Here is a 13108-nt window from a genome sequence, read left to right as displayed (position 1 = left end):
GCACTGTTCACATCTTCCCATATGTGGCTGTTGTTTGACCTGATTTATCACAGAAGATGTTCAAGCATTAAACAAGTGCCAGGCCAAATGAAACACTCATGTTTCTAGTAGATCAGACTGGACTGCCAAAAGTCAACAAAGCAAACAAAGTCTTGAGGAACTGCATCCTGATGGCGAGTGTTTCTCATAGCCAGGGGCCACATGAAAATGTTTAGGAAAACATGTTTGTAGGTTGTTGGTGGGTGGAGGAGTGCAGGTCAGATGTTTGGCTGTAATGTGAAGTTAAGATGACATATACTGAGTAACATCCGCATGGACATCAACCTGTCCCGCCCCAAGGGAAGGATAGCCTACAGTATATGAACAGCACCTGCCTCAGTGGTGCTCATCAACATGCAAATGAAAGATTGAAGTTTAAACAACCATTTCTTTGAGGCAGAGCTGCTCTGGAGGCAAAATTACTATCACTGATTGACCTAAACCTCATTAGGCAGAGCAAAAACACAGTTTTTCTAATGTCATGTGGCCTTCACATGCTACATTTTGCATTTGTCAATTTCACAGACCACAAAGCCACCTATCGCTGTCTCAAAACCTCTCAGAGAAGTCTGTTAATGGTGTCCAAAAACGCTTACTCGCACTCAATCATAAAATTCAGCTAGTTTCTGTCTTTTTTGGCAGGTTGTTAAGATAAGATCACACTTTATTTATCCCCCATAGTGGAAATTCAGGAATTGGATTGCGACATTTGTACGTACAGCACCCCATCAGTCCCTTTAATCTGTAAACATGTTGAAATACATGGAGTACCGTCTGTTTTGTATCATGAATCTTAGAGTGATGCCTAGTGATAAAGTAAATGGCTAAGAGAGGAGGTAACTAATATTATGAAACATGATGAAACATGAAACAGTCTGTCGCTAAATAAAAATAAAAATAACTATCTCGACTAGACAAAATTCTGGGAGTTCATGTGGGTACAGAAAGAGATTGGGATCTCTTTTTTTTGTAATAAATAGAATAAATGTTTTTATTGAATTAACTCCAGAGTATCAGGTAAAATTTCTTACATTATTTGAGGTTTCATCACAAGCTCCAGGTATCCCTCTGCGGGGAAGCTGATACAAGAGAAACCAGTAAATAGAAACGACATCATGACAAACTTAAGAAGCTGTAGACACATAAAACAATGTACATCAGCAAATCTGCAATCATATCACATGAAAGGTAGGTGTCATTTCATCATGAGTGCTCAAAGGGCAGACCAGTAGGATTCCAGGCAAAACTTAAATTAATCTTGAGTAGAGAAAATAAAGGTCACATTAAAAGAGCAGCTTGGTTTAAAGGACTCCTGAAGTGATTTGTGAGTATATGCAAATTAAAACAACCAGGAAACATTTATCAAGTCCGATGTACCATCCTGATAGGATGACCAACTGAGTGGACCGACTTATTCAATAACTGATGCTTATTAGTATGGCAACGCCTTGAAGATAAAGTCAGAATAGATGGTGGTTCCTGACAAACTGACATGCAGAGGATGATATGACGATACATTAGTCCTGCTTAGCGAGAGAGCAAATGTTAAGGGATCAGAATGTGGGCGCTGCTAAAGCCTCAGTCCACCTCCCTCTGGAGAGCAGGCTCAAAACGTGGCCGGCTCGCTGTGAAAGGGTGGCCCCAGCATTATGATCAGAAATGATCTGTGCAGTAGGCACGTCGCTGCAACAAAGCCATAATCACAATGTTATCAACGGACAGTTGGGTTCAGGAGGGGAGAGGGAGATTTTCGCCCCGTCGCAGATTTGGCAGGTCTTCTGTTATTGAATATTTCCATTGTCGGGGTAACAAAAGTGCCGTGATCACTGCCGAAATGCTTACAAAGGAAATGCCATCTTGCAAACAACATGCTGACCCTGGCAGTTTTGAAGTGAAATATGCAATGATTAGAAAAGCACCTTTGTTTGCCAGCAATGAGTTTTTTTTTTTTTTCTTTTTTTAAAGTAAGCTGCTGGGAGCATTGTGTGGGTCTAAACTCCCCTCCCAGCCTCTGTCATGTACGGTAAAAGTACACAGTCACAATGCTGCATATCTCAAAACAATACATTAGACATGAGGTGGGAATATTGTGAGGGCTTTCAGTTCATATCCAGGCTTTTGTGTGTGTCCACATTGAGGATTCAGTGTCAGTTAGATGGTCGTGTTATACTGCAAAGTGAAGACATGCAACATGTTTAGTTTTATTTTAACTGAATAGATAATTTTATAGATAAATGTTTGACTAAGTGTTGGTGGTGGAGTGAGGAGATTGTCCTTAATTCCTATCAACAAAGCTGATATGATTAATCAGGAGCCTGTTTGATTAATACAGAAGCAGAGTCTGCCCACTTAGACTATGTCTAAAAAAGTTTAGTTTTACCACAGGTGGAAATAACTGTGATAACTTTTTAAAATGCTCAGGAATATACCAATATTCCAGAATTAATAATAAATAATTATTCTAAATCATCTACTCAATCACAGCCATTAGTGTAGCTGTTGCATTACTCATTGCATTAAACTTACAGCTGGTTTATGGTTTTAGCTCAGTTAGTTGTCAGATAAACTGGGCTCTGGGAAAACAGTTGGTGGTTCCCATCACTGTTATATAATAGTACAGTATAGATTGGTACATAACAATGTAGTGTAGCAGAGCAGTGTGGTATTTTATGGTATTGTATGGAATTGTATGGAATTGTATTGTATCATATTGTATCGTATTGCATCATGTGTCGTGTCATGGTGGCATTACATTATTATATTGTATAATATTGTGCAGTGTACCACAGAATAGTACATTAACCACACACACACACACACACACACACACACACACACAGTAAAAACACATGATAACAAAGGATCATCTAGAAGACTAAGTAATTTTATTACTTTGAAGTGTATATCTGTATCAGCTGTCATTGAACAATAGGATCTGATGAGTGTAATCCTTCCCATGTTCTGGCACAGAATGACAAAGACAGTGGCCCAAGCAATAATTCAGCATTTCAGCATTTCAAGAAAATCTTTAGGATATTGTCCTATTTTACTGATCACCAATAAACCCCTGTTTAGGACATTACAAAACAAAAAAACAAACGAACAAACAAACAAACAAACAAACAAAAACAACAACTGAGAACAGAATTTTTGTTTCCTTGAAAATGGTGCCTAGAAACTGTTAGCATTTAGCAATATCAATGGTATATGAGACTAGTGCTGTAAAAATCACATGCATGAAAAAAACATTTTGTTAGCAATTTCTTACCATTCTCATATGAGTCACTGATGTTGAAAGACATTTGTAAAGAATGTGACTGTTAAAGTGATTTTATAAAAATGATGGTAAACAGAGGCTGTGTGCTTAACAAACCTTTTCTTGGATATATTTTTTTTGCATACAATATATTTACCTGCTCAATAACATAACATACAAATTTACAACAATCTTTCTATCCCTTAATAAATTACAAGTAGTATCTTATTTGGTGGCCATTTGTTTCCTATCTTCGGTTGTGAGCTGTGAGGCAGAAATAAGTCCCTTTTCATAATTATTTTTTCTGCCATAAATTATTTGAGGATCACTCTGGTCTGTATAGTGCAGTTTACCCAAACCAACAGCAGCACCTTCTATGGGTGACCTCTCCTTCAGTCCAGTTTGCCCTGAGAGGAAAGACATGCCTCCTTTCTGAATTACAGAAATATCATTGGTCTTTACGGCCAAAGCCATGAAGCGCGGGTCTCTGCATTGGTCCCAGTTGTAGATGAATTCTTGATTGTTAGATACTACTGCTGAATTCCTCTGCAGTGGTTCAGGAAAGGTCACAGGACGGCTTCCAAAAACCTCCAGTGATCTGTCTACAGACAGTCTTCGGCCTCTCCTCGTGGGGATGCTGTTCCACATGTGAGTTCCCATATGGACCTGCAAGACAGCAACCATTATATTATTTTTTTTATTTGTTACATCCATTTATTCAAAGAGCTTTTCAATATCATTTTTAGTTTTGATGGCTCTGACCAAGAATGGACCCCCTAATCTGACAGTGGTCAAGCCTTGCTCTACCTTTTTAGATACACAGAGAATGGAACCCCTAACCCTATTTTAATGAATACAAGACCATATTTAATGTAATTTAAAACGGGAGACTGTTTCACGATTGCCAAGGTGTCCAAACTATAAAGTCAGTGTCATTGAAGGTGCCCATTAAGGTGGAACATACCTTTAAATTTCCTTTTGTTGTAAAAGCCCGTCCACAGACAGTGCAGGCAAATGGCCTCTCACCAGTGTGTGTCCGTTCATGGATCTGCAGAGCACTGGAGGATGAGAAGCTCTTCCCACAAGTCTTACAGTAGTGCTGCTTAGGTGTCCGGCGAGATGGTGCAGTAGCCCACACAGGAGACACATAAACGGAGGAGCTCTGTGAACTACCAGAACCCCTGCCATTACTAGCAGAGGTGTTCAGAAAAGTATTCATCTCTGTCTTGACAATTTGTGAGCCAGTGTGCAACGTGGAGGGACCGGAGCTGGACCCAAGGTTAGGATGTGAGGGCTCAAAGAGTCGTGATGGGAGCTCCCTCATTTGGTGTGTTAGCATGTGTTGCTTGAGATTCCCCTTGGTGGAAAAGCCCCTGTTGCAAGTTGTGCAGATATATGGTCTCTCCTTGGTATGGCTTCTATAGTGGATATCCAAGGCACTCTGACAAGCAAAATTCTTCCCACATATATCACAGGCAGTGTTCTTAAATACTCCTCTTTCACGGAGATTGCGAGTCACACTTGGTGAATCTTTGGCCCATTTCAATAGTTTTAGGTCCATGGGTACAATTGTGGATGTGCGAAGCTTCAAAGTGGATGAGTTGACCAACGACTGGAATGTTTCTTCAAATCTTGCAGTGTTAAAAATAACTGAAGATTGGGTATTTGTAGACACAGACTGATTGGAGGCTGAACTTTCAGAAATGGGGAATTCTCCAGTCCCTTGTTCACTTGCAACCAGTTGTAGGTTGTATGTTTGGCAATATTCCTCAGGTGTTCCCTCTTGTCTCTCTGTCTTGACACATTTGGACTGTGGTTCTGTATTTGGCCCATGGTTACTAGTTTTTTTGTCAGCATCAAAGGAAGTTTTATCTAATGGAGAAGAGGACAAATGGACAGAGAAGGGATTGAATCTTGAGAATCCACTGTCACGGAAGTCCTCATTATGCTCATTAGAGAAGTTCTTCATGACATTCAGTTGTGTTTTGTCCACCAATTTCTCATTGCAGTCCATAGAGTATTTATGGCTTGTGAGGAATCCATTTGGTATCTGACCGTCCATGTGCATGCGGACATGTTGCTGCAAGACCACAGCATTAGTGAACTTCCTTTGGCAGATGGGGCATGAGTGTTGGGCTCTCAATGACAGTGTTGAACGGTGAACAGATTGGTGTGTCTTGAGGTTTCCTTTGGTGGTGAAGGTACGGCTACACACTTTACACCGATAGGGCCGCTCCCCTGTGTGTGTCCGGTAGTGCATCCTAAGGGCACTCTGACAACTGAGTAAGCGATGACAGATGACACACTCATTTGGGTCCAGCACCCTCTTGTCAATCTTCTCCACTAGCTGCTGTAGTTTGGAAGTCTCAGAGGTTTTTAATGGATGAATTCCCCCAAATGAATTAGAATTTGTGCAGATGGATGGAATATCATTGGATAGAAGATCAATCGATTCTTCTAGCTTAGTGTTAGTCATTCTAGAGACACAGTTCAGAGGAGGTTTAGCATCATCACTTTTAGTATTCATGTTTCTTATATTTGGCTGCCCAATCTCTGCTGAGTCAAAAGTCCTTGTAGGGCTTGCTGCTGAATCAAAGTGACATATGCCTTGAATGCAGGGGATGGGTATAGTGATAACTTGCTCCTCTTTCTTGATGTGAGAGGACAGATCAGTTGAGCCCAACTGTAGCAATGAACTGGAGGTATTCATAGCAGTTGGAGATGGTTTGCCAACAAGGCAGCATGTGACTGCTTTCTCCATTGGCAAAGACATACCATAAGGAATGCCAGTACTGGTTGGGATATTGTCCAGGTGCTCTGGAACAGGGTAGGGATTCATCTGGATGTATGGAAACCTCTCTTTGTGCCTCTGAAAGTGTACCTTCAAATTTCCACGGGTGGAGAACCTATTTCCACAGACGTTGCACTTGTATGGCCTTTCCCCAGTGTGTGATCGCAAATGGATTTGCAAGGCACTGTCACTCCCAAATACTTTTGTGCAGAATCTGCATTTGTGTTTGAAGAAAGAGTCTTTTGAAGATGTCTTTGGCTTAGAAAAGGTCAGACTGGGTGTGTTGCATTTCCTCTGTTGGGCCAATGCTGCCAAGGCATCCAGATCCTCTACAATTGCACCAATGTTTGGTATTGAATTAGAAGTCATTGACTGACTGGTCCATGGCAATTGAGGTAAGTAAGGGCTGTCTGAAGTCTTGTTGATAAAGCTACCACTGCAAAATTCCAAAGAGGACATCTTTGTTTGGGGCAAGATATTGAGTCTGGGACAGGAGGAACTAGAATCTATGTACTGGTTCTTGCAAAGATGTTTGTGAACTGCTGAAGTCATTAGCTTGCCAACAGCTTGTAAGGATGCTGAGCAAGGCAATGCATCTCTGCTGCCAGGATGACTTTGTTTGAGGTGGCGTCTTTCTTTGAATTGCTTTAAGTCACTTATATTAGCAGACTGAGTAGCTAGGCATTGGGCTATACCAGCAGCTGTAGCTAACTGCTGAGACAGATGAGCACTGAGAGTTTTGAGCTGATTGGCATTCTGTGAATATGGGAATTCCTTGGTGCAGATCACAGGGGTCTCTGTTATCTTCTGAGAGGCAAACAGCAGAACTTGGTGACGAATCTGATCAATTAACTGTAGCTGGTGGATCTGCTGTATTTGAAGAGCCAAGAGCTGCTGCAGCAAAGATGATATGGCAGTCTTACTGTCTTGGCTGTGACAGATGTCTGGGTGGGTCTGTTGTGAAAACTGAGCCACAGCCACTTTGGTGCTCTCAAGATTTTCTATGATGACATTGCTGTTTGTCCATGAGAATTCTTGCACAGTTGAGCTGCCAGATTGAGGTAATGGTGCTGGGAGACCTGAGGTACAAAAGACAATGTCAGTATTGTTTTCAGTGCCACTGCTGCCTTGGCTACTGCTGGTGCTACCTGGGCGAGCTACACTGCTGTGGCCACTTTTGCCACTAAAACAATCTGTGAATTCCACTCTTTCCTTGGATTCATCTTTTGATGGAGAGTTGCAGTATTCCACCATAGAGATATTAACTGTTTCACCCTGCTCCCCTGCTGGGTTGGCCAGTAATAAGGCTACAGGGAAAGTTCTGCTATTGGACAGCAGATCCTCATTTTCATGCACAATCAGAACTGGTGGATTTGGGGAGCAATCCCTTTGATGTTGTTCCAGGTCTGATAATGCACTAAACTCGGCACAGCATTGGCTGCAAACATGAGCACAGGGATCCATTGTAGGGGGAGGCTCCAAACTGACATCATCTAAAACAGATAAACAAGGAGGAAATCATTACTGACTTTCTACTGGGTGTGACAAGTGATCATCACTGGAGTGTTTTTAACATTTTAACAAAAAGCTTCTATATATGAAAAAATGGCATGGGAGTGAAAAGAATGAGTGAAGGTATGTCTTCATGAGTGAAAACATGTCTTCAGTTCTCTATATTTCTTAAATTCAGATTGCAATATAAAGAGTGCTAACTGTTCTGTCCCAAAGCACACCTGTACAACCTGAAATCAGATCACAGAGAATTTAAGACTATATAAAACTATCAAAGTATTGTCTGTTCAAAGCTTATTGTAAATGACCTGACCAATAACAAATCAGAATATTTCAATCTGAGATTACTCTGAAAGTGACACAACATCATGACTAATTTCTCATCCGAGTGAACTCTGCCAATTACTAAAATATTTTAGAATATAGACAATTTAATTAACAATGGCAATCTTCTTAGTAATTGTAAAAATAGCTTAGAGATAATATGAAAAAAATCTGTTTTACTGAACAGTTTTAATTTAGCAAATTTGAACCCTTTCTGGACAAAGAACTACAATGATCCTGTAATAAATTATAGAAAGATACTATAGAAAGATCTCAGCAAAACTACAAATTCCCGGCGGAATATTATAACTGATACCACAGAGATTAAAACACCAGTGGAAGCATAAGGTCACTGTAAACCCGTTATTGAGTACCATAGCCACACTTTAAGTCCCCGTAGGAATTCAGGGACATTACCATGCAATACCATGTATTATAATGACACTATTGGAGAAAAAAATAAAATAGTATAGGGTCGCTGTAACCTACCACTGATTACAAGAGATACGATGTTAGCCTCTATAGGAATATTACAGGAATAATATAAATTTTTCGTTAGCGCCATTTAGTTTCCAACTTCTGATTTAAGAAAAAAAAAATCCTTACTCTAAGAACTGCACAGAATTGTTTGTCAACAACGTCAAACAAGTTTCTGCATTTATTTAACTTACCCAGGTATTCCAGAAGAGACAAATCCTTGGACTGGACGTGCTGCGGTTTGGTTTGTTTCCTCCGCGACATGTTTCCAACTCCCACACATCAGCCTGGCGAGAGTGAGGTACACAGATGAAGAGAGAGAGAGAGAGAGAGAGAGAGAGAGAGGAGGAGGAGGAGGAAGAGGAGGAAGAGGGGGTTATTTCCCATTGATTACCACAAATATAAACCACAACCAAAAAAATTAAAGGCATAGGGCATGTATAAAATTGATAACTATGACAATTAATCCAAAAATACTAAAACGAATAAGTGTCAAACCAAGAACCAAAACAGCAGAGCAACACAGACATAGAAAATAGATTATAGAAACTAATGGTAATAATAATAATAAAAACAACAACAACAACAACAATAATAATAATAATAAACAACAACAACAACAACAACAACAACAACAATAATAATAATAATAATACTAGAAACAAATTAGGCAAGAAATTTTATGTAATGATCATAAAACTCAATAACACTGAACCATAGCTGATTAAAACCAATTTCAGGAAATGTGGCACATTTCCTGTGGCTGTACTAATTAAAATACATTATGAAAATGTATCATCATACATAATCCAAGCACTTGGAGAGTATGTGATCACACAAAATGTACACTCTTTGGAACAGTAAAGCATTTGGTATTGATGAAGTGTGATGCTACAGTGGAGTACAGCAACATTACAAACTGCGTGTCTTGACTCGCCCTCAACAGATCTTGATCTCTGCATGCATCCCAAATAATATGAAGGCCTTATTTCCCCTCTTTAAAAATAGAGACCATGCTGACCCAAAAAACTGCAGATGGATATCTGTCACCAGCAGTTTGGGAAGATTATTTTGTTGCATTACAAATGTTGAGAGTCAATTATACTTAATAAATGTGAAATTGGATTCAAGAAAAAAACAACAACAAAGACACAAACAAACCAACCAAACAAACAAAAACAAAATAAATGAATAAAACATTATTTGGATAAATACCTTAACTGGCCCTGATGTTGCACAAAGGAAAGATAAAATATTTTTCCTATTTTCTATATTTTATAGACTCATTTTATAGACATAGTCTAGACTTTTATAGCCTTTTAAAATCAGGATAGCTATGTAATTAAAAAACTAATTTAATTTAATTTATTTAAAAAAAAAAAATGTATACAAATAGATAAATTGCATTGAATTAGCCAAGCAGATGGCCAGTGTCTTTCCCCATGGATGTGGTTGCAGCCGTCTTGCTTTAATCCATATTTACTCAGACAAACCGTCAGAATGTCTTGATCTTGCAGTGTCCACAACCTCAGGACGCACGCTTCACACAAACATGCAGCATCCTCCTCATGCAGATTATTTGGTGCTGTTGTTGAAAACCTAGAGGGGTGTTCAGCAGTCTTAGGATATAGTTTATGTACCACAAGTCAAAGGAAAACACTCAATAACCATTGGGTCAACCTTTTAATTATAGACCAGTCAGAAAATGGTTGTACTGGGAGATACTGTTCTTTACAGTGGGCTGATTTCTTCATTTGCTTCACCAATTTTTCATCTTTCCTCTTTAGTTTTTTTTAATAATCCCAGACATATCCACATATGCAGTTTTACACAGAACCACTTGTTGCATGCACATAGTCACTCACACTCACACATTGTCTTAGTCTAAATCATGTTTAACATTTTAATTAAAGCATCGGCAACATAGTTTCTGTAACACTAAAAAGCATGCTCAATTTAAAAAGTTGAGTTAATAAAGAGAGATTGTTCACAGACTACAGACATAAGTTCTGTACCACAGGGTGGCCAGGGAGGTAAACAAGCACCATAACAAGTTAGCACAGGGTCACTACAGTGCTTGACACATGTACTTACAGTGTAGGAATATCATGGACATATCACAGTTATACGAAAAGAAATCACATATAATATGGGATAACACATGGCTTAATTTCTTTTCTTTTAGATTTGCAGTTTTATGTCCTTTCTGTAGTCGTATCCATGCATTCACTCTGCTGTCATCATCGGGAATCCTCCGACCAGCAGGCAGAACATCAGCTGGACTGTGGTGGCACTGGGCAGCTGGGAATGTGTGTAACTCTGAATATGAAGCAGGGCGGGGCTGGAAAAGAACATGCTGCCCAGTTAAAAGTCCTCAGGCAAATTAAAGGAGAAATAAGGAGATTACGACTGTCCCCCAGTGCAAAAACACCATTAAAAACCTGTGGTGGTTGATTGCATCATTGATCAGTACAAGTGTCTAAACAATTACTGCTATTATGCCAAGATTTCTGGATTTCAAATCTCAGCCTGAGACCTGAGAAAGAAGAGAAAGCTTCTGCAGATGTTGTTGTAACCTCTACATAGACTTTATATTACTTCAAGGTATCCAATGTTGTTTTCTTTGTATTTGGTTTGGTTTACATTCAAAGTGTCTCAATCACATTGTGTATATCATTGAGGCTTAAAATCATGTTGAATGCATTTCCTACCTCAAAACAGCATTTAAAAATCCTCATGTTCCATTTTTTTTTTTTTTGAAAGCTGTATGTGTAGTATGTTAGCGCTGGTAGAAGATGTCATGTAAAAAAAACAGGGACCGACTTTTCATAGTGTGCACTATTCTGCCACAAGTGGTCACAATTTACATTAGGCACCTAATACCGACAAACCAACAAGCATGAGTTCACATGAACAGCGATCATGTGCATGCATCCACACGTGCACGTGTTCCCATGCATTCAGGGCTAACTGTCACCATTAAAAGTGTGTGTGCGTGTGTATGTCTGTCTACCTTTGTGTGCGTGTGTGTTTGTGTGTGTGATCATAGCTAAAAATAATGGAGTCAGCACTAAATTTGGTGATTGAGTCTGCTTGGTCAGGTCATGGTCTTGTCACTTGCCAATAGATTTAGAGCTTATTTCACATTTTTGGTCAGTGGAATTTGAACAGATCTCATTTTTGCAATTTCAGTTATTGATGCTTTGAATATTGCCATTATCATTATTATTGCCAATTGTCATTCACTGTGTTTCCATAACCATTTGAATAAATTGTGATTAATTAAATGCTGCAAAAAAAAAAAAAAAAAAAAAAATCAAGTGAATTAAACTGTCTCCACAATATGTTTAAGCAAGCCAAACTTCTAAATCAACTTGTAAATCATCTGGCCGTTGCTGCAGCCAGTTTGTTTGCCAGCTACATGTCTAGTTCTGCAGACGTGGACAGAATCCCATCTCCTGTTCCCTGTCTTGTATGACCGTTTCATTCTTTGCATTCACGAGACATATAATCTTTGGATTGTACTGATTTGTTCATCTTTGCACCTGTAACTGCTGATGTTATCGTCAGCCGTCAGAGGTCAAACAGCAGCAGGTCATGAGATTAAATCCTGTATGGCTGTTCTGTTTTTATTCTGCTAATTTGTTTCCATTGCAAATGACCACATTCCTTTTTTTCTATTGTATCAAATAAAAAGTTTAGCCACCTTAAGTGAGTCTATAAACTTTACGTTTTGGGGCATTTTGAGGATTTTTTGACATTTTTATTTAGCATTTTTTATTCAAATATGGCAAAATGCACATAAAAAGTATTCATAGAAATGCTGTCAGTGAGACAGAATTCTGAAACTGAGTAGGTAACACACTCTCTCCTCTCTCCAACAGCTCAACACCGCCCTCCACAAGGCAGCTGCCTGGTCAACATGCCTGGTTCCGTAAGGGTTAAAAACATGAGTATCAAATAGGCTTAACTTAATATTCTAATATTTAACTCAAGATCCTCTGTAGTGTTTGCCCACACAGCGCTCAGAGGACCTGAGGGTGCTATCTTACAGGTTAGGAATTCACCCCCGCGCCTTTGAAGCTCTGTGAACGTGACAATTACTGTCCACTGGACCCTTTGATTCATGGCTGATTCATTTCTGGGCTCTAATACACAAATACATATCTGTCTGGATGTCCTCTCTGTCAGGTACGAGTGGGCGGGGCTGACACAAGGGCATCCAGGTGTACTGCCCACACTGTCGGGAAAAAAGGCACAGAGGCGTGCAGGTACAGAGTTGGGGCTGTGCAGCCTCAGTGACAAAGGATATAAGTCTGTACCTTTTCTTCCGTGAGTGTGCACAGCCTATGACTCATCCTCACCCCACACTGTCATTAGATATGAAGGCTCCTCTTTGCACACAAACATCCCAGGCCTCGGGGCCCTTAGTAACAGACTGCAGGGGCCAAAACGACACGGCGTGTCAACAACAACGCTTGGTCGTCTTCCACTTCCTGTGACACAGACTGCAAGGCAAGGTCCAATTTGCTGTAAGAGTGTATGGGTTCAAGTAGAAGTCTCTTTTACCAAAATGCTGTGCTGTAGTTTGAAGATGGATTTGTCAGAGTGGCCTCAGTTAAGAAATATGTTTATAAATAAGCTAAGTAGTTAAGAAATAGGTACTACAATGAGTTCAACTGATGCGAAAAATAAATGTCTAACATCCA

At 39.7% G+C, this 13108-nt stretch overlaps 1 protein-coding gene across 1 annotated transcript; it reads right to left on the bottom strand.

Moving 5' to 3' along the window:
- Positions 1-3520: 3520 nt before the first annotated feature.
- Positions 3521-8670, bottom strand: LOC115360432 (sal-like protein 1). Its single transcript, XM_030053352.1, has 3 exons — positions 8594-8670; positions 4260-7579; positions 3521-3961 (listed from the first exon to the last, which is right to left on the bottom strand). The coding sequence occupies exons 1-3, from the start codon at positions 8661-8663 to the stop codon at positions 3521-3523; spliced, it is 3831 nt and encodes a 1276-aa protein (XP_029909212.1). The 5' UTR covers positions 8664-8670.
- Positions 8671-13108: the final 4438 nt, after the last annotated feature.

This window comes from Myripristis murdjan, chromosome 6 (genome assembly GCF_902150065.1).
Source record: "Myripristis murdjan chromosome 6, fMyrMur1.1, whole genome shotgun sequence".
In the NCBI taxonomy this organism is placed as follows: domain Eukaryota; kingdom Metazoa; phylum Chordata; class Actinopteri; order Holocentriformes; family Holocentridae; genus Myripristis; species Myripristis murdjan.
The sequence above is the reverse complement of the archived record's forward strand: the minus strand, read 5'-3'. Positions and strand labels throughout refer to the sequence as shown.